The sequence below is a fragment of the Macaca mulatta genome, chromosome 10 (assembly GCF_049350105.2).
Source record: "Macaca mulatta isolate MMU2019108-1 chromosome 10, T2T-MMU8v2.0, whole genome shotgun sequence".
NCBI classification, from domain to species: Eukaryota; Metazoa; Chordata; class Mammalia; order Primates; family Cercopithecidae; genus Macaca; species Macaca mulatta.
In genome coordinates this window covers 31,172,632-31,186,671 of record NC_133415.1, presented here as the reverse complement: position 1 = coordinate 31,186,671, position 14,040 = coordinate 31,172,632, and the positions used below count along the sequence as shown (strand labels likewise).

At 43.3% G+C, this 14,040-nt stretch overlaps 1 protein-coding gene across 7 annotated transcripts in view; it reads right to left on the bottom strand.

Annotated features, from left to right (window-relative positions):
* Positions 1-14,040, bottom strand: part of MAPK1 (mitogen-activated protein kinase 1) — a 135,622-nt gene that overhangs the window by 73,037 nt on the left and 48,545 nt on the right. For all 7 annotated transcript variants that reach the window (XR_013399538.1, XR_013399536.1, XR_013399537.1 and 4 more), the window contains exons 2-3: positions 2,685-2,867; positions 563-752 (exon numbers count right to left, since the gene is read on the bottom strand). Coding sequence is in view for 3 of the 7 variants with exons in the window: in XM_015149801.3 (XP_015005287.1) it covers positions 563-752; positions 2,685-2,867 (373 nt within the window). In the remaining 4 variants the exon portion in view is untranslated. The remainder of the gene's footprint in view (positions 1-562; positions 753-2,684; positions 2,868-14,040) is intronic.

The following is a 14,040-nucleotide window of genomic DNA, read 5'->3' as shown; positions in this document are numbered from 1 at the left end:
AGGTTCAAGCGGTTCTCCTGCCTCAGTTCCCATGTAGCTGGGATTACAGGCGCGTGCCACCATGCCCAGCTGATTTTTGTATTTTTAGTAGAAATGGGGTTTCGCTATGTTGGCCAGGCTGGTCTCGAACTCCTGACCTCAGGTGCTCCACCCACCTCGGCCTCCCAAGGTGCTAGGATTACAGGCGTGAGCCACTGCAAACGGCCACCAATTTGTTACAGTAGTTAGTTATCTTGGCCTGGTGCTGTGGCCCATGTATGTAATCCCAGCACTTTGGGAGGCCGAGAAAGGAGGACTGCTTGAGCCCAGGAGTTCAGACCAGGCTGGGCAACATACTAAGACTCTATCTTAAAAAAAAAAAAGAAAAAAAAAAGTATCTCTGGGGAAAAAGGAGCAATGGGATAAGGAAGAAGAGGACTATCACTCTACTAGCATTTTTGCCATAAAAATGTTTTTGGGCATTTCTAGTGTCATTTAAAATACGATAATGACAAATATAACTACGCTTCAGTGAAAGAGTTTTTCAATATATATCAGCTTAATAGTTAATAACCTGGCTGACCTTGAGATCACAGGTGGTGTTGAGCAGCAGGTTGGAAGGCTTGAGGTCACGGTGCAGAACGTTAGCTGAATGGATATATTTTAACCCTCTGAGGATCTGGTAAAGAAAATAGCAGATATGGTCGTTGCTGAGGTGTTGTGTCTTCAAGAGCTTGTAAAGATCTGTTTCCATGAGGTCTTGTACTATATATCTGTTTGCAATGGTTAAGTAAAACACCAATTAGCTGGTCATATTTAGCAAAGCGTTGAAAACAAAAATGCGTCCTCTCTTGACTCTCTTCCCAAACAGTCCATTATTACACTATGAGGCCCTTAAAGGAAAGAAAAACCTGAGGAAAACTTGGTTTCTTTCATGGAAGGAACCTGAAGTCGTTAACTTCTTTTCGGTCCTGTGAGATGGCAAGAATTACGGCATTACATCTGACTGATGCAGCTATGGGCCTAGACTGAGATCTGAAACAGGCTGTTACAGAAATTCTGGTCAATCTTCAAGTCTCAACCTCTTTGTTCTCTAAATTGTCCACCATCAACGAACCCCCTCCAAGGTTTGTTGGAAATACTGGTGGCCTGTAAGTAGCACATATTCCCTCCTCTGTTTGGTCCAGTAACCTGTAATGTCACTATTCTTTTTCCTTCTTGTTGCCGCTCCCCTCCTTTCCCAAGTTCCTCAAAAGCCAAACATAAAACTTCCAGAAATACAGGTCTAGAAACATACCCTTACTAGTAAATCCAACCCTAAGTCTATCTATTTTCTTACTCTCCCATAACTGTTAAGATCCTAAATAAGACTATGGGCAAGTCGTGCTAAGAAGGGGTTTGTGCGTGTTTTGCTCCTCTTGCTTTCTTGCCTGGTCACTTATTTAACTACCTAAAACTTCAGCTATGGCTACTTTCTTTCTTTCTTTTTTTTTTTTTTTTTTTTTTTTTTGAGACGGAGTCTCACGCTGTTGCCCAGGCTGGAGTGCAGTGGCGCGATCTCGGCTCACTGTAAGCTCCGCCTCCTGGGTTCACGCCATTCTCCTGCCTCAGCCTCCTGAGTAGCTGGGACTACAGGCGCCCGCCACCGCGCCCGGCTAATTTTTTGTATTTTTAGTAGAGACGGGGTTTCACCGTGGTCTCGATCTCCTGACCTTGTGATCCGCCCGCCTCGGCCTCCCAAAGTGCTGGGATTACAGGCTTGAGCCACCGCGCCCGGCTGGCTACTTTCTTTCTAACAGAAATTAAATTATTAAAGCATTTAGCCTTTAACTTCATCATAGTATTATTTCATTAGCAGTATTTCTGCATTTTTTTTACTCTCTCTGTGTAAATAATATTCTCTGTTTCTTACAGATTTATGCTAGAGGCGGCGCAGCATGGGATTCAAAGGAAACATGATTTTAAAATCTGTCATTTGAGAGAGGCTTATTTTCATGGCAAAAGTAAAGTAGGACCAACAGGTGGTAGTGGCAGGAGGCATTTCACTTCAAATATCACTACAACTTATTAACAGAGCTGTTTAAAAATGGAAAGGGCTGCCTAGAGACAGCGAGCTCCCGCACCCTGGAGGGTGGAATACAAATTGGGTAAACTGGTAGGAGTGCTGTATAACCCTCTCCCTTCTGGCAGATCCTCTTCAGTATACTTAACCTCTCTATCTTTCAAATGGAGTCTTTGCCCAGGCAGCATCCTCTAGACCTATTCAGTCCAGATATCTAAATGTTGGTCATAGTTAATCACATAATTTCAGAGCCCAGTTGACCTTAAAGATCATGACAACTAGTTCCTTCATTTTAAAGGAGGGGAAACTGAGACCTAAAGTGGTGACCTGATTCTAAGATCAGGACAGTCCTAATTTCACCCAGTAGATAGCCAGGGCACCCTCTTTCTTAGTCTACTACTGATCTTCCCTTTACCTTTTCATCATCACAACAAACCATCTCTTAGACAGAAAAAAACATGACTGCAAATGGAGTTAACCAAGATTTTCCATGACTAGACTTAGGGAGTAAATGGCAAACAGATGACGATTTTCCCTTTAGCATGTTTAAAGCACTTTTCCTTTAAGTTTAGGAAATTTCAAGTTCTATTTACTCAACAAAGTTACCAAGCAGTGGAATTGGCTAGTTGCCTAAAAAGGATACACATCTTTCATTTGCTCGATGGTTGGTGCTCGAATAATGTCATTGATTCCAATGATGTTCTCATGTCTGAAGCGCAGTAAGATTTTTATCTCCCGCAGGGTTCTCTGGCAGTAGGTCTGGTGCTCAAAGGGGCTGATTTTCTTGATAGCTACTCGAACTTTGTTGACATTATCATAAGCAGAGCTTAAAAGAGAGAGAAAGACAGATGGCATTAAAAACAGCCCTCAGAATAGTTGAAGAATGCAAACTGGCAAAGTATTATATTTTTAACACTCTGTGTAAACACCTGTTTCATACCTGTGAAGGTAGCATGTATATTATCCACAAAAAGGCCTCAAGCTAGGGAGGATGGATGCAACTGACATGAGATAGCATACAGCGACTCTCAAAACTAAGACAGAACCTAGACCTGTTAACTGGGTGAATGTGTATTTTCATAAACCCAGAAATACACAAACAAGCATTTTCCCATTGTCTTAAACGGCAACTGCATTCTGGTGAGAATAATCACTTCTGCCTCCAAAACACCTTCCTACTGTTGTATCAAATTCCTCTGACACAGAAGAGACATTCAAATAACCGACAACAGTACATCTTTATCCCTAACAAAAATGGACCCAAGAGAACACCTTGATGATTTGTATCAACTTTGTTTCTCTCACTTGCAAAATGACATGACCATTTCTTCCAAGAAACTGAATCAAGATGTTTGGGTAGTTTTATAAGAAAACCTAGAAAGTATTATTCGAAAAACACATCTGCGGCAGCAACATGGGGCCCAGTTCTTTCCAAGTTGTCCTTAATGTCTAATATACCAGAATTCTAAGTAAAAGCAATAATAAAAATTATACCTTCAATTTTATGAATTTGAATCTTGAGAATTACTACTATCTTTATGATAAACATTCTATTAAAATCTTGTGTATAAGAAATTTTCATACTAATAAATGTCAACATCTGGCCCACTGACCAAAGCAATAAAATAACACTGACAGGCAATAAGACAACATTTCTTGTTTCCTTGGGATAAGTGCTAGAACAGAAAACAGTAAAATAACTTTATTCTAAAGTTTACGCTTCTAAGGCCGGGTGCAGTGGCTCACGCCTGCAATCCCAGCACTTTGGGAAGCTGAGGCGGGCGGATCACTAGAGGACAGGAGTTTTGAGACCAGCCTGGATGACATGGTGAAACTCTGCCTCTACTAAAAATACAAAAAAATTAGCCAGGCATGGTGGCACACACCTGTAATCCCAGCTACCTGGGAGACTGAGGCACAAGAATCACTTGAACCTGGGAGATGGAGGTGGCAGTAAGCCAAGATTGTACCACTGCACTCCAGCCTGGGCAACAGAGTGAGACTCTGTCTCTAAATAAAGTTTATGCTTCTATAATAATATTTATCAGTCTACTAATCCAAAGAATTATTGATATATTTATCTGATTCTATGACAAGATAATGCTCTAGAGGGGAACTTTGTCTTACTAGGATCCAATTATCCTACAACACCATTAACACACAGTACACAGGTGGCCCCAAATGCTCTGAAATATAATATATTTTCTTAAGTAAAAGAACCACTACTCAAATCTTATTTTGCTTTGGTTTGGTGCATGAGGCCCTAAGCCAGTAATTTTCAACTAGACAGGCAACAGCATACATAATAATAATAATTTAACATAGCATTAAAAAGCATATATAATAAGCAAGCTTATTCAATATTGGGAATATTTTTAGAAATAAAAATTCTATTTTGGTAATTCAACCCATAGAACAAGAGTTCAACGACAGGACAGATTAGTTACAAAATACTGGTTTAAACTCAACATTACAACTTTCTAGTGTTAATATTATAAAGTTCTAGTGTTAACAGTCAAATGTGGCCATAATTTGCTCTGCAAAATTATAATCCAACAAAATTTTTGGAGAGAGGAGCTTATGGTCTGTGTGTCCCTCTACTGTATCAACACTCAGTGACGAAATAACTGCCCCCCGCTTTTTAAAAACTTTTTTGGGAAGGAGCCTCGCTCTGTCGCCCAGGCTGGAGTGCAGTGGTGCGATCTCGGCTCACTGCAAGCTCCGCCTCCTGGGTTCATGCCATTCTCCTGCCTCAGCCTCCAGGAGCCTGCCACCACGCCCGGCTAATTTTTTGTATTTTTAGTAGAGACGGAGTTTCACCATGTTAGCCAGGATGGTCTTGATCTCCTGACCTCGTGATCGGCCCACCTCGGCCTCCCAAAGTGCTGGGATTATAGGCGTGAGCCAGCACACCCGGTCAACTGCCTCCTTTTAATTGAGAAAACATGAGATCATCCTCATCTGGTACCACTTGAAAAAAAGGAGTTTGGTCCATGGAGTTTGGTCTGTTCCTGTCTGCTCCACTTAACCATTCTGCTGCCTTTTTGGTTTACGCAATCTACCTTTCAGAGAACTGATGACAAAGAGGGATGCACTCTTCCATAACAACTCCATACTTGCTAGCTTCTCCTTGGATTTATAGGTTTTGTTTTATATATTTTATTGTTGATACTTGGGAAATAAGGCATACCATGAACTTTCAGGTGTCTATGAATAGTTTATGCTTTAAAATCACTTTGACATTACCAACTGTATCTTGTTTTGCTCAACCCCTTTTGTCCCTAACTACCACCACACTACAGGTTTTTGCTATGTGTCTCTTATCACAGGAATCTAAAGATGGTTCATTAAAAAGGAACATTAACAAAGAAGGCTGGGCGCGGTGGCTCACGTCTGTAATCCCAGCACTTTGGGAGGCCAAGGCAGGTGGATCATGAGGTCAAGAGATCGAGCCATCCTGGCCAAAAATGTGAAATCCCGTCTCTACTAAAAATACAAAAATTAGCTGGGTGGAGTGGTGGACACCCATAGTCCCAGCTACTCGGGAGGCTGAGGCAGGAGAATTGCTTGAACCCAGGAGGCGGAGGCTGCAGTGAGCCGAAATCATGCCACTTCACTCCAGCCTGGCAACAGAGCGAGACTCGGTCTCAAAAAAAAAGGGGGGGGGGGCAGTCCTAATGGGTATGTGGTGATAGCTCATTGTGGTTTTGATTTGCATTTCTCTAATGATTCGTGATGATGACCATCTTTTCTTATGTCTTCTTTTGAAACGTGTATTCAATGTTACGCCTTTTCTATTTTATTTTATTTTATTTTATTTATTTATTTTTTTTTTGAGACGGAGTCTCGCTCTGTCGCCCAGGCTGGAGTGCAGTGGCCGGATCTCAGCTCACTGCAAGCTCCGCCTCCCGGGTTTACGCCATTCTCCTGCCTCAGCCTCCTCAGTAGCTGGGACTACAGGCGCCCGCCACCTCGCCCGGCTAGTTTTTTTGTATTTTTTTAGTAGAGAAGGGGTTTCACCGTGTTAGCCAGGATGGTCTCGATCTCCTGACCTCGTGATCCGCCCGTCTCGGCCTCCCAAAGTGCTGGGATTACAGGCTTGAGCCACCGCGCCCGGCCACGCCTTTTTTATTTTGAGACAGAGTCTTGCTCTTTCGCCAGGCTGGGGTGCAGTGGCATAATCTCCTGACCTCGTGACTCGCCTGCCTCGGCCTCCCAAAGTGCTGGGATTACAGGCGTGAGCTACCCACCACGACCAGCCAGGATTGCCACTATTAAAAACAAACAAACAAACAAACAAACAAACAGAAAAGAGTAAGTGTGAGGATGTGGATAAATTCGAACCTTGTACTCTATTGTTGAGTGTGTAAAATGGTGTAACCACTTGGAAATTCCTCAAAAAATTAAAAATAGAAATCCCATATGGTCCAGCAATCCCACTTCTGAGCATATATCCAAAACAATTCAAAGTAGAATCTTTAAGAGTTATTGGCAGGTTCATGTTCACTGCAGCATTATGCACAATACACAAGATGTGGAAGCAACCGAAATGTCCACTATGGATGAATGGATAAAGAAAATGTAGCATATACATAGACTGGAATATTATTCAGCTTTAAAAAAAAAAAAAAACAATGAAATTCAATTCAACATCCAAAAACCATGGCTGGCTAATATTTTTTTATTTTTTATTTGTTTATTTATTTTGAGACACAGTCTCGCTCTGTCACCCAGGCTGGAGTGCAGTAGCGCATCTCGGCTCACTGCAAGCTCTGCCTCCCGGGTTCTCGCCATTCTCCCGCCTCAGCCTCCTGGGTAGCTGGGACTACAGGCACCCGCCACCACGTCTGGTTAATTTCTTTTTTTTTTGTATTTTTGGTAGAGACACAGTTTCACCGTGTTAGCCAGTATGGTCTCGATCTCCTGACCTCGTGATCTGCCCGCCTTGGCCTCCCAAAGTGCTGGGATTACAGGTGTGAGCCACTGCGCCCGGCCAATTGTTTTTAATTTAAAAACTTTTTGGTACAGATGGGGTCTCGCTATGTTATCCAGGCTGGTCTTGAACTCCTGGTCTTAAGTGATCCTCCCACCTCAGCCTCCCAAAGTGCTAGGATTACAGGCATGAACCACTGTGCCTGGCCTGAATTAATATTCTTAATTGTCTACACTACTCAGTGTGGTCTGCAGAGTCAATGTAATCCCTATCAAAGTTCCAATGCCATTTTTCACAGAAACAGAAAATGCAAGCTTTAAATTAATATATGGAACCACAAAAGACCCCATATAGCCAAAGCAATCTTGAGCAAGAACAAAGTTGGAGGCTTCATATCACCTGATTTCAAAATACACTACAAAGCTATAGTAACCAAAACAGCATAACACTGCAGGGATAGGGTGAAATGTGCAGATAATTTGTTAGAGTATAAAGTTTCAGTTAACCAGGATGAGTAAGTTCTACAGCTCTATCCTACAGCAAAATATAGAAGGAGTTCCGAGTGGTCCCAGCTACACTGAAGGCTGAGGTGGGTGAAGGCCACCCGCGTGACCGCGGATAGCTGCCCTCGCATCGGTGTGCTGCAGCGTCGAGTATACCGGACGGCCACCGGTATTATATACTTGCAAACTGCTAAAAGATTAGATCATAAACATTCTCACCACAAAAGGTATGTGAGATAACAGATACGTTAATTAGCTTGATTTAATCATTTCACAATATACACATATATCAAAACATCATGTTGTACACCATGAATATATACTATTTTTTTTTCCAGCACTTCCACTTCAGCTTCATATACTAATTTGTATTTGTCAATTATACCTTAATAAAGCTGGGTGGGGGGCAGGGAATCAGCATGGTACTGGCATGAAAACAGACAAATAGACAAATAGAACAGAATAAAGAGCCCAAACATAAAGGATAGTCTCTTCAATAAATGGTGCTGGGAAAATTGGATATCCACTTGCAAAAGAAGAAAATGGATACTTATTTCACACCCTATACAAAAATCAAATCGAGACAGATTAAAGACAAAAACTGTAAAACCTGAAATCATAAAACTACTACAAGAGGCCGGGCGTGGTAGCTCATGCCTGTAATCCCAGCACTTTGGGAGGCCAATGCGTGTGGATCACAAGGTCAGGAGATCAAGACCATCCTCGCTAACATGGTGAAACCCTGTCTCTACTAAAAATACAAACAAAGAAAAAAAAAATTAGCTGGGCATGGTGGCAGGGCGCCTGTAGTACTAGCTACTCAGGAAGCTGAGGCAGGAGAATGGTGTGAACCTGGGAGGCAGAGCTTGCAGTGAGCTGAGATCGCACCACTGCACTCCAGCTTGGGCAACACAGCGAGACTCCATTTCAAACAAACAAACAAACAAACGAACAAACAAAACTACTAGAAATATAGGGGGAAAGCTTCTTGACACTGGTCTGGGCAATTATTTTTTGGTTATGACCCCCAAAGCACAGGCAACAAAAGCAAAAATAGACAAACGGAATTGCATCAAACTAAAAAGCTTCTGCACAGCACAAGCAGCAATCAACAGAGTGAAGAGACAACGCACAGAATGGGAGAAAATATTTACAAACCACATATCTGATAAAGGGCTAATATTTAAAATATATAAGAAATTCAAACAATTCAACAGCAGGAAACAAACAAAATATTTTAAAATGGGCAAAGGCCAGGAGCAGTGGCACTTGCTTGTAGTCCTAGCAATTCAGGAGGCTGAGGTAGGAAGACTGCTTGAGACCAAGAGTTCAAGACCAGCCTGGGCAACATAGAGAGACCCTGTCTCAAAAATGGAAAAAAAAGCAGGTGGGTGTGGTAGAGAGTGGGGGCAAAGAACCCAAACAGACATTTCTCAAAATAAGACATACAAATGGCCAACAGGTATATGAAAAAAGGCTCAACATCACTAATCAGAAAAATGCCAATCAAAACCACAATGAGATATCACCTCACAGCTATCAGAATGGCTACTATCAGCTGCGTGCCCTGGCTCACACCTGTAATCCCAGCACTTTGGGAGGCCATGGCAGGCGGAAAACCTGAGGTCAGAAGTTTGAGACCAGCCTGGCCAACATGGTGAAACCCTGTCTCTACTAAAAATACCAAAGTTAGCCAGGCGTGATGGCAGGTGCCTGTAATCCTGGCTACTTGGGAGGCTGAGTCAGGAGAATCACTTGAACCCAAGAGGCGGAGGTTGCAGTGAGCTGAGATGGCACCACTGCACTCTAGCCCAGGCAACAAGAGTGAAACTCCGTCTCTGAAGGAAAAAAAACAAAAACAAAAACACGTAAATGTTCTTGCCCCCACCACACACAAACGTAACTATGTGAGGTGATGGGTATCTTAATTAGCTTTACTGTGGGGATCATTTCGCATGGTATACATATATCAAAACATCACATTGAACATAGTAAATACATTCAACTTTTATTTGATAATTATGCCCCAATAAAGGTGGGGGGAAAAACCAAAAAGGTCATTCTATCACATGCTATAACATGGATGAAGCTTGAGGACATTATATCAACAGAAATAAACAAGTCACAAAAAGACAAATACTGCATAATTTCACTTATATGAGGTATTGAATATTAATAAACTCATAGAATCAGAAAGGAGAAAGGTGGTTACAAATGGCTGAGGAGAGGGAGAAATGGGGAGATGTGTTCAAGAGTACAGGTTTTCAATTTATTTTCCAAGATGAAAAAGTTCCACATCTGGTGTGCAACAATGTGAATATACTTAACACTACTGAACTGTGTACTTAAAAATGGTTAAGACAGTTAATTTTGTTTTTTGCCAAAACATATAATTAACCAAAACAATTTTTCTTTGTAAAGAGATGAAGTCTCGGATGGGCAAAGTGGTTCATGCCTGTAATACCAGGACTTTGGGAGGCCGAGGCAGGCGGAGCACGAGGTCAGGAGATCGAGACCAGCCTGGCTAACATGGTGAAACCCCGTCTCCACTAAAAATACAAAAATTAGCAGGGCGTGGAGGCACGAACCTGTAATTCCAGCTGCTCAGGAGGCTGAGGCAAGATAATTGCTTGAACCCAGAAGGCAAAGGTTGAGTGAGCCAAGATCGCGCCACTGCACTCCAGCTCTAGGCGACAGAGCAAGACTCCGTCTCAGGGGGGAAAAAGAGAGAGAGAGAGAGAGAGAGAGAAAGATGAAGTCTCACTATGCTACCTAGGCCGGTCCTGAACTCCGGAAGTCACTTCCTCAGCCTTCCAAGTAGTTGGGACTACGTGCATATGCCATGTAAAAAAAAATTTTTTTAAGGGGGAATGAGACATGTTAAAGAGGGAAAAATATTAAATTTTAATTTTTTTTTTTGAGATGGAGTCTCGCTCTGTTGCCCAGGCTGGATGGAGTGCAGTGGTGCATCTTGGCTCACTGCAACCTCTGCCTCCTGGGTTCAAGCGATTTTCCTGCCTCAGCCTCCTGAGTAGCCGGGACTACCGGCGCTCGTCACCATGCCCAGCTAATTTTTTGTATTTCAGTAGAGACAGGGTTTCACCATTTTGGCCAGGATGGTCTCGATCTCCTGACCTCACAATCCACCCACCTCGGCCTCCCAAAGTTCTGGGATTACAGGCGTGAGCCACTGCGCCTGGCCCTTTTATTTCTTTCTTTTGAGATGGGCTACTCTGTCACTGATGCTAGAGTGTACTGGCGCAATCATGGCTGACTGCAGCCCCAACCTCCCACGTAGCCAGTAGTGTAGCAGTGTAGCGGGGACCACAGGCGAGCGCCACCACGCTTGGCTAATTTAAAAAAGTTTTTTTGGAGACGCAGGGTTCTACAATGTTGCCCAGGCTGGTCCCGAACTCCTGAACTCAAGTGATCCTCTTGCCTTGGCCTCCCAAAGTGCTAGGATTACAGGCGTGAACCACCACACCTGGCCAATAATGGGGGAAACTTTTATCCAGCATTGGGTTAGTACCTTCTATATATCAAGAACTATTCTAACATTAGGATGCAAAGATTATGATTAATACTCTGGGCCGGGGATGGCTGCTCACACCTGTACTCCCAGCACTTTAGAAGGCCAAGGTAGGCGTATCATGAGATCAAGAGTCTGATACCAGCCTGGCCAACATGGTGAAACCCCATCTCTACTAAAGATAAAAAAAAAATTAGCCGGGCATGGTGGCACATGCCTGTAATCCCACCTACTTGCAAGGCTGAGGCAGGAGAATCGCATGAACCCAGAAGGCAGGGGCTGCAGTGAGCCGAGACTGTGCCACTGCTCTTTAGCCTGGGCGACAGATCTAGACTCCATCTCAAAAAAATAAAAAAATAATAATACTCTTCCCTTGAGGATTCCAAGATATTGAGACTGTCCAGTTATCTTAAATGAACACAACCTCAAGTCCCAGATGAATTCTATCCTAAGACCCATAAATCATGGAAAATGGGAGGATATTAAGGTCCGAAGTGAGCACACCCATCTCAAGTCTCAAAATGGATATATTCCTGCTACTTGATAAGAAAAGGAAATGAGATTCCTGCTATTTGATAAGAAAAGGAAATTAGATTCCTGCTATTTAATAATAGGAAATGAACTATTGATATATGCAACACAGATGCATCTCAAATAATTATGGTGAGTGAAGCCAGACCAAAAGAAACGTATTTCCATTTATAGAAAATACAAAGTAATCCTGGGTTTACTTTGGATTTACCCCCAGGGTTGCCTGGGAATGAGAGGAAGAGGATTACAATTGGAAAGGAGGTAACTTTTGGAGGCAATGAGTATGTTCTTTATCCTGACTGTGTTGATGGTTTCGTAGGTGTATAATGTATAAAAACTTATCCAACTTTATACTTTAAATGTGTGCAATATTTTGTGTATCAATTATTTCTTAGTAAAGCAATTAAAAAAAAAAAAAAAGGAACCAGGGCTCTTTGGCCACATGATCCATTTCAGTGCTGCGGCGAGTGGGAAACAGATTCCAGAAGCGTACTGATCAATAAACGCAGAAGTCCATGAAATTCTGGAGTAGATTATTTAACAGACATTTTTGTGATCGCTTAGGGAAGAAAAGGGAACCAGCATGAGTCAATTATGAACAAGTCATGCTAAACTAGCTTTATTTCCTGTTTTGATAGGGTTACCACAACAACACGAAATGAAGACAGAGTTTCGGTGAATTCAAGCCACGCTTGTCAAGAACTTCCCATTTGTGAGGCTTCATATTAGGACTGGTGGCAAAAACAAACAATGATCCTGCTCTTAAGAAACTTGCAACTTTGTGAGGGAAGGAGACAGGAACACAGAACATACTTTGCCTTTTATCATAGTGAAGCACTTCTGAAACACGAGGAGGAGCTGGGTTAATTTCAAATACCAAGGGAAGGATTAAAAGAAGATGAAGCCCACAAAAGCCATATCCTGAAGGATGAGTAGGCTTCTGACAGAAAAGCAAGACCGCAAAGAAAAGAAAGAGGAAACATGAGGCGAGGTAAGCGACTGAGACATCTGTGGTCACTGGCCACTAACCCTCACCCAGCCATGCCCATGCCCATGAGAGAAGGTTTCTGGGGTCAGGGGACCATGCTCCTCAGGTGCCCCAGAATCCCCTGCATCTGGGGTCAGGTGCCCCAGAATCCCCTGCATCTGGAAAAGTGTAGGTCCACACCCAGCAGGTGCACTTGAGGTGGTGGTCAAAGGGGCAGCTGCTCGCTGGCATGTACTGAGCCTAGACTGTGCAGGCAGGAGGGCACACACATGTGCTCAAGCTCACAACACATGGACAGTGCTGTGGCTGGGGAGGGAAGAGGACTATGCTGAAGGCCTGCTCTGCTGGAACTACTGACACAGAACTCTACGGAGCCTGAGTATTTTCTATTTGAACCCAACCTTTCAGGTCATTAAGAAGGTATACTAGGCCTGGTGCGGGCATGGTGGTGCACGCTTGTAATCCCAGTACTTTGGGAGGGTGAGGAGGGCAGATCACTTGAATCCAGGTGTTCGAGATCAGTGTGGACAACATCATGAAACCCTGTCTCTACAAAAAATACAAAAATTAGCTGGGCATGGTGGCACTTGCCTGTAGTCCCAGCCATTTAGGGGACTAGGCAGGAGGATCACTTGAGCCAGGGAGGTTGAAGCTGCAGTGAGCCATGATTGTGCCACTGCACTCCAGCCTGGGTGACAAAGTGAGACCCTATCTCAAAAAAAAAAAAAAAAGGAAAAGAAGGCATATCTGTCATGGCAGGAGGAGACAGCAAAGTCTGCTTAATGTTTCTTAGGTCGATCTTTTTTTTTTTTTTTACGGTATGTAAGGCTCCATTTGTATTCTTAACCTAGGCGAGGTAGGCCTGGGTCTGGGAGGTACATAAAGTGGAGGTGAGGGACAAAGATAGTTTTGAGCATCCTGATTTAAAAATCTAAGGATGCCTGTGGGCGATTCAGATAGAGGAGACGACGGTTCCATCCTTCCAGCAGCATCAGGAGAGATCAAGCTGGAAATCCTTAACAGAAGCCACAGTGGTTAGCATTCCTGCAGAGAGAGAATTTCAAGAAAAGAGGTTGGAGGACAAAACTCAGGAGCAGCATGAGGATGAAGAATCAGTTCAAGAAAATGGAAAGAAATGATAATGGAGTAAGAACCTTTAGGCCAGGTGCAGTGGCTCACGCCTGTAATCCCAACACTTTGGGAGGCTGAGGTGGGAGGATCACGAGGTCAGGAGATCAAGACCATCCTGGCAAACCTGGTGAAACCCCCGTCTCTACTAAAAATACAAAAAATTAGCTGGGCGTGGTGGCGGGCACCTGTAGTCCCAGCTACTTGGGAGGCTGAGGCAGGAGAATGGTGTGAACCCGGGAGGTGGAGCTTACAGTGAGCCTAGGTCGTGCCACTGCACTCCAGCCTGGGCGACAGAGCGAGACGCTGTCTCAAAAAAAAAAAAAAAAAAGGACCTTTGTTGTCCAACTCCAAAGGCCATGTCCATGTACTTCTGCTTAACCATGT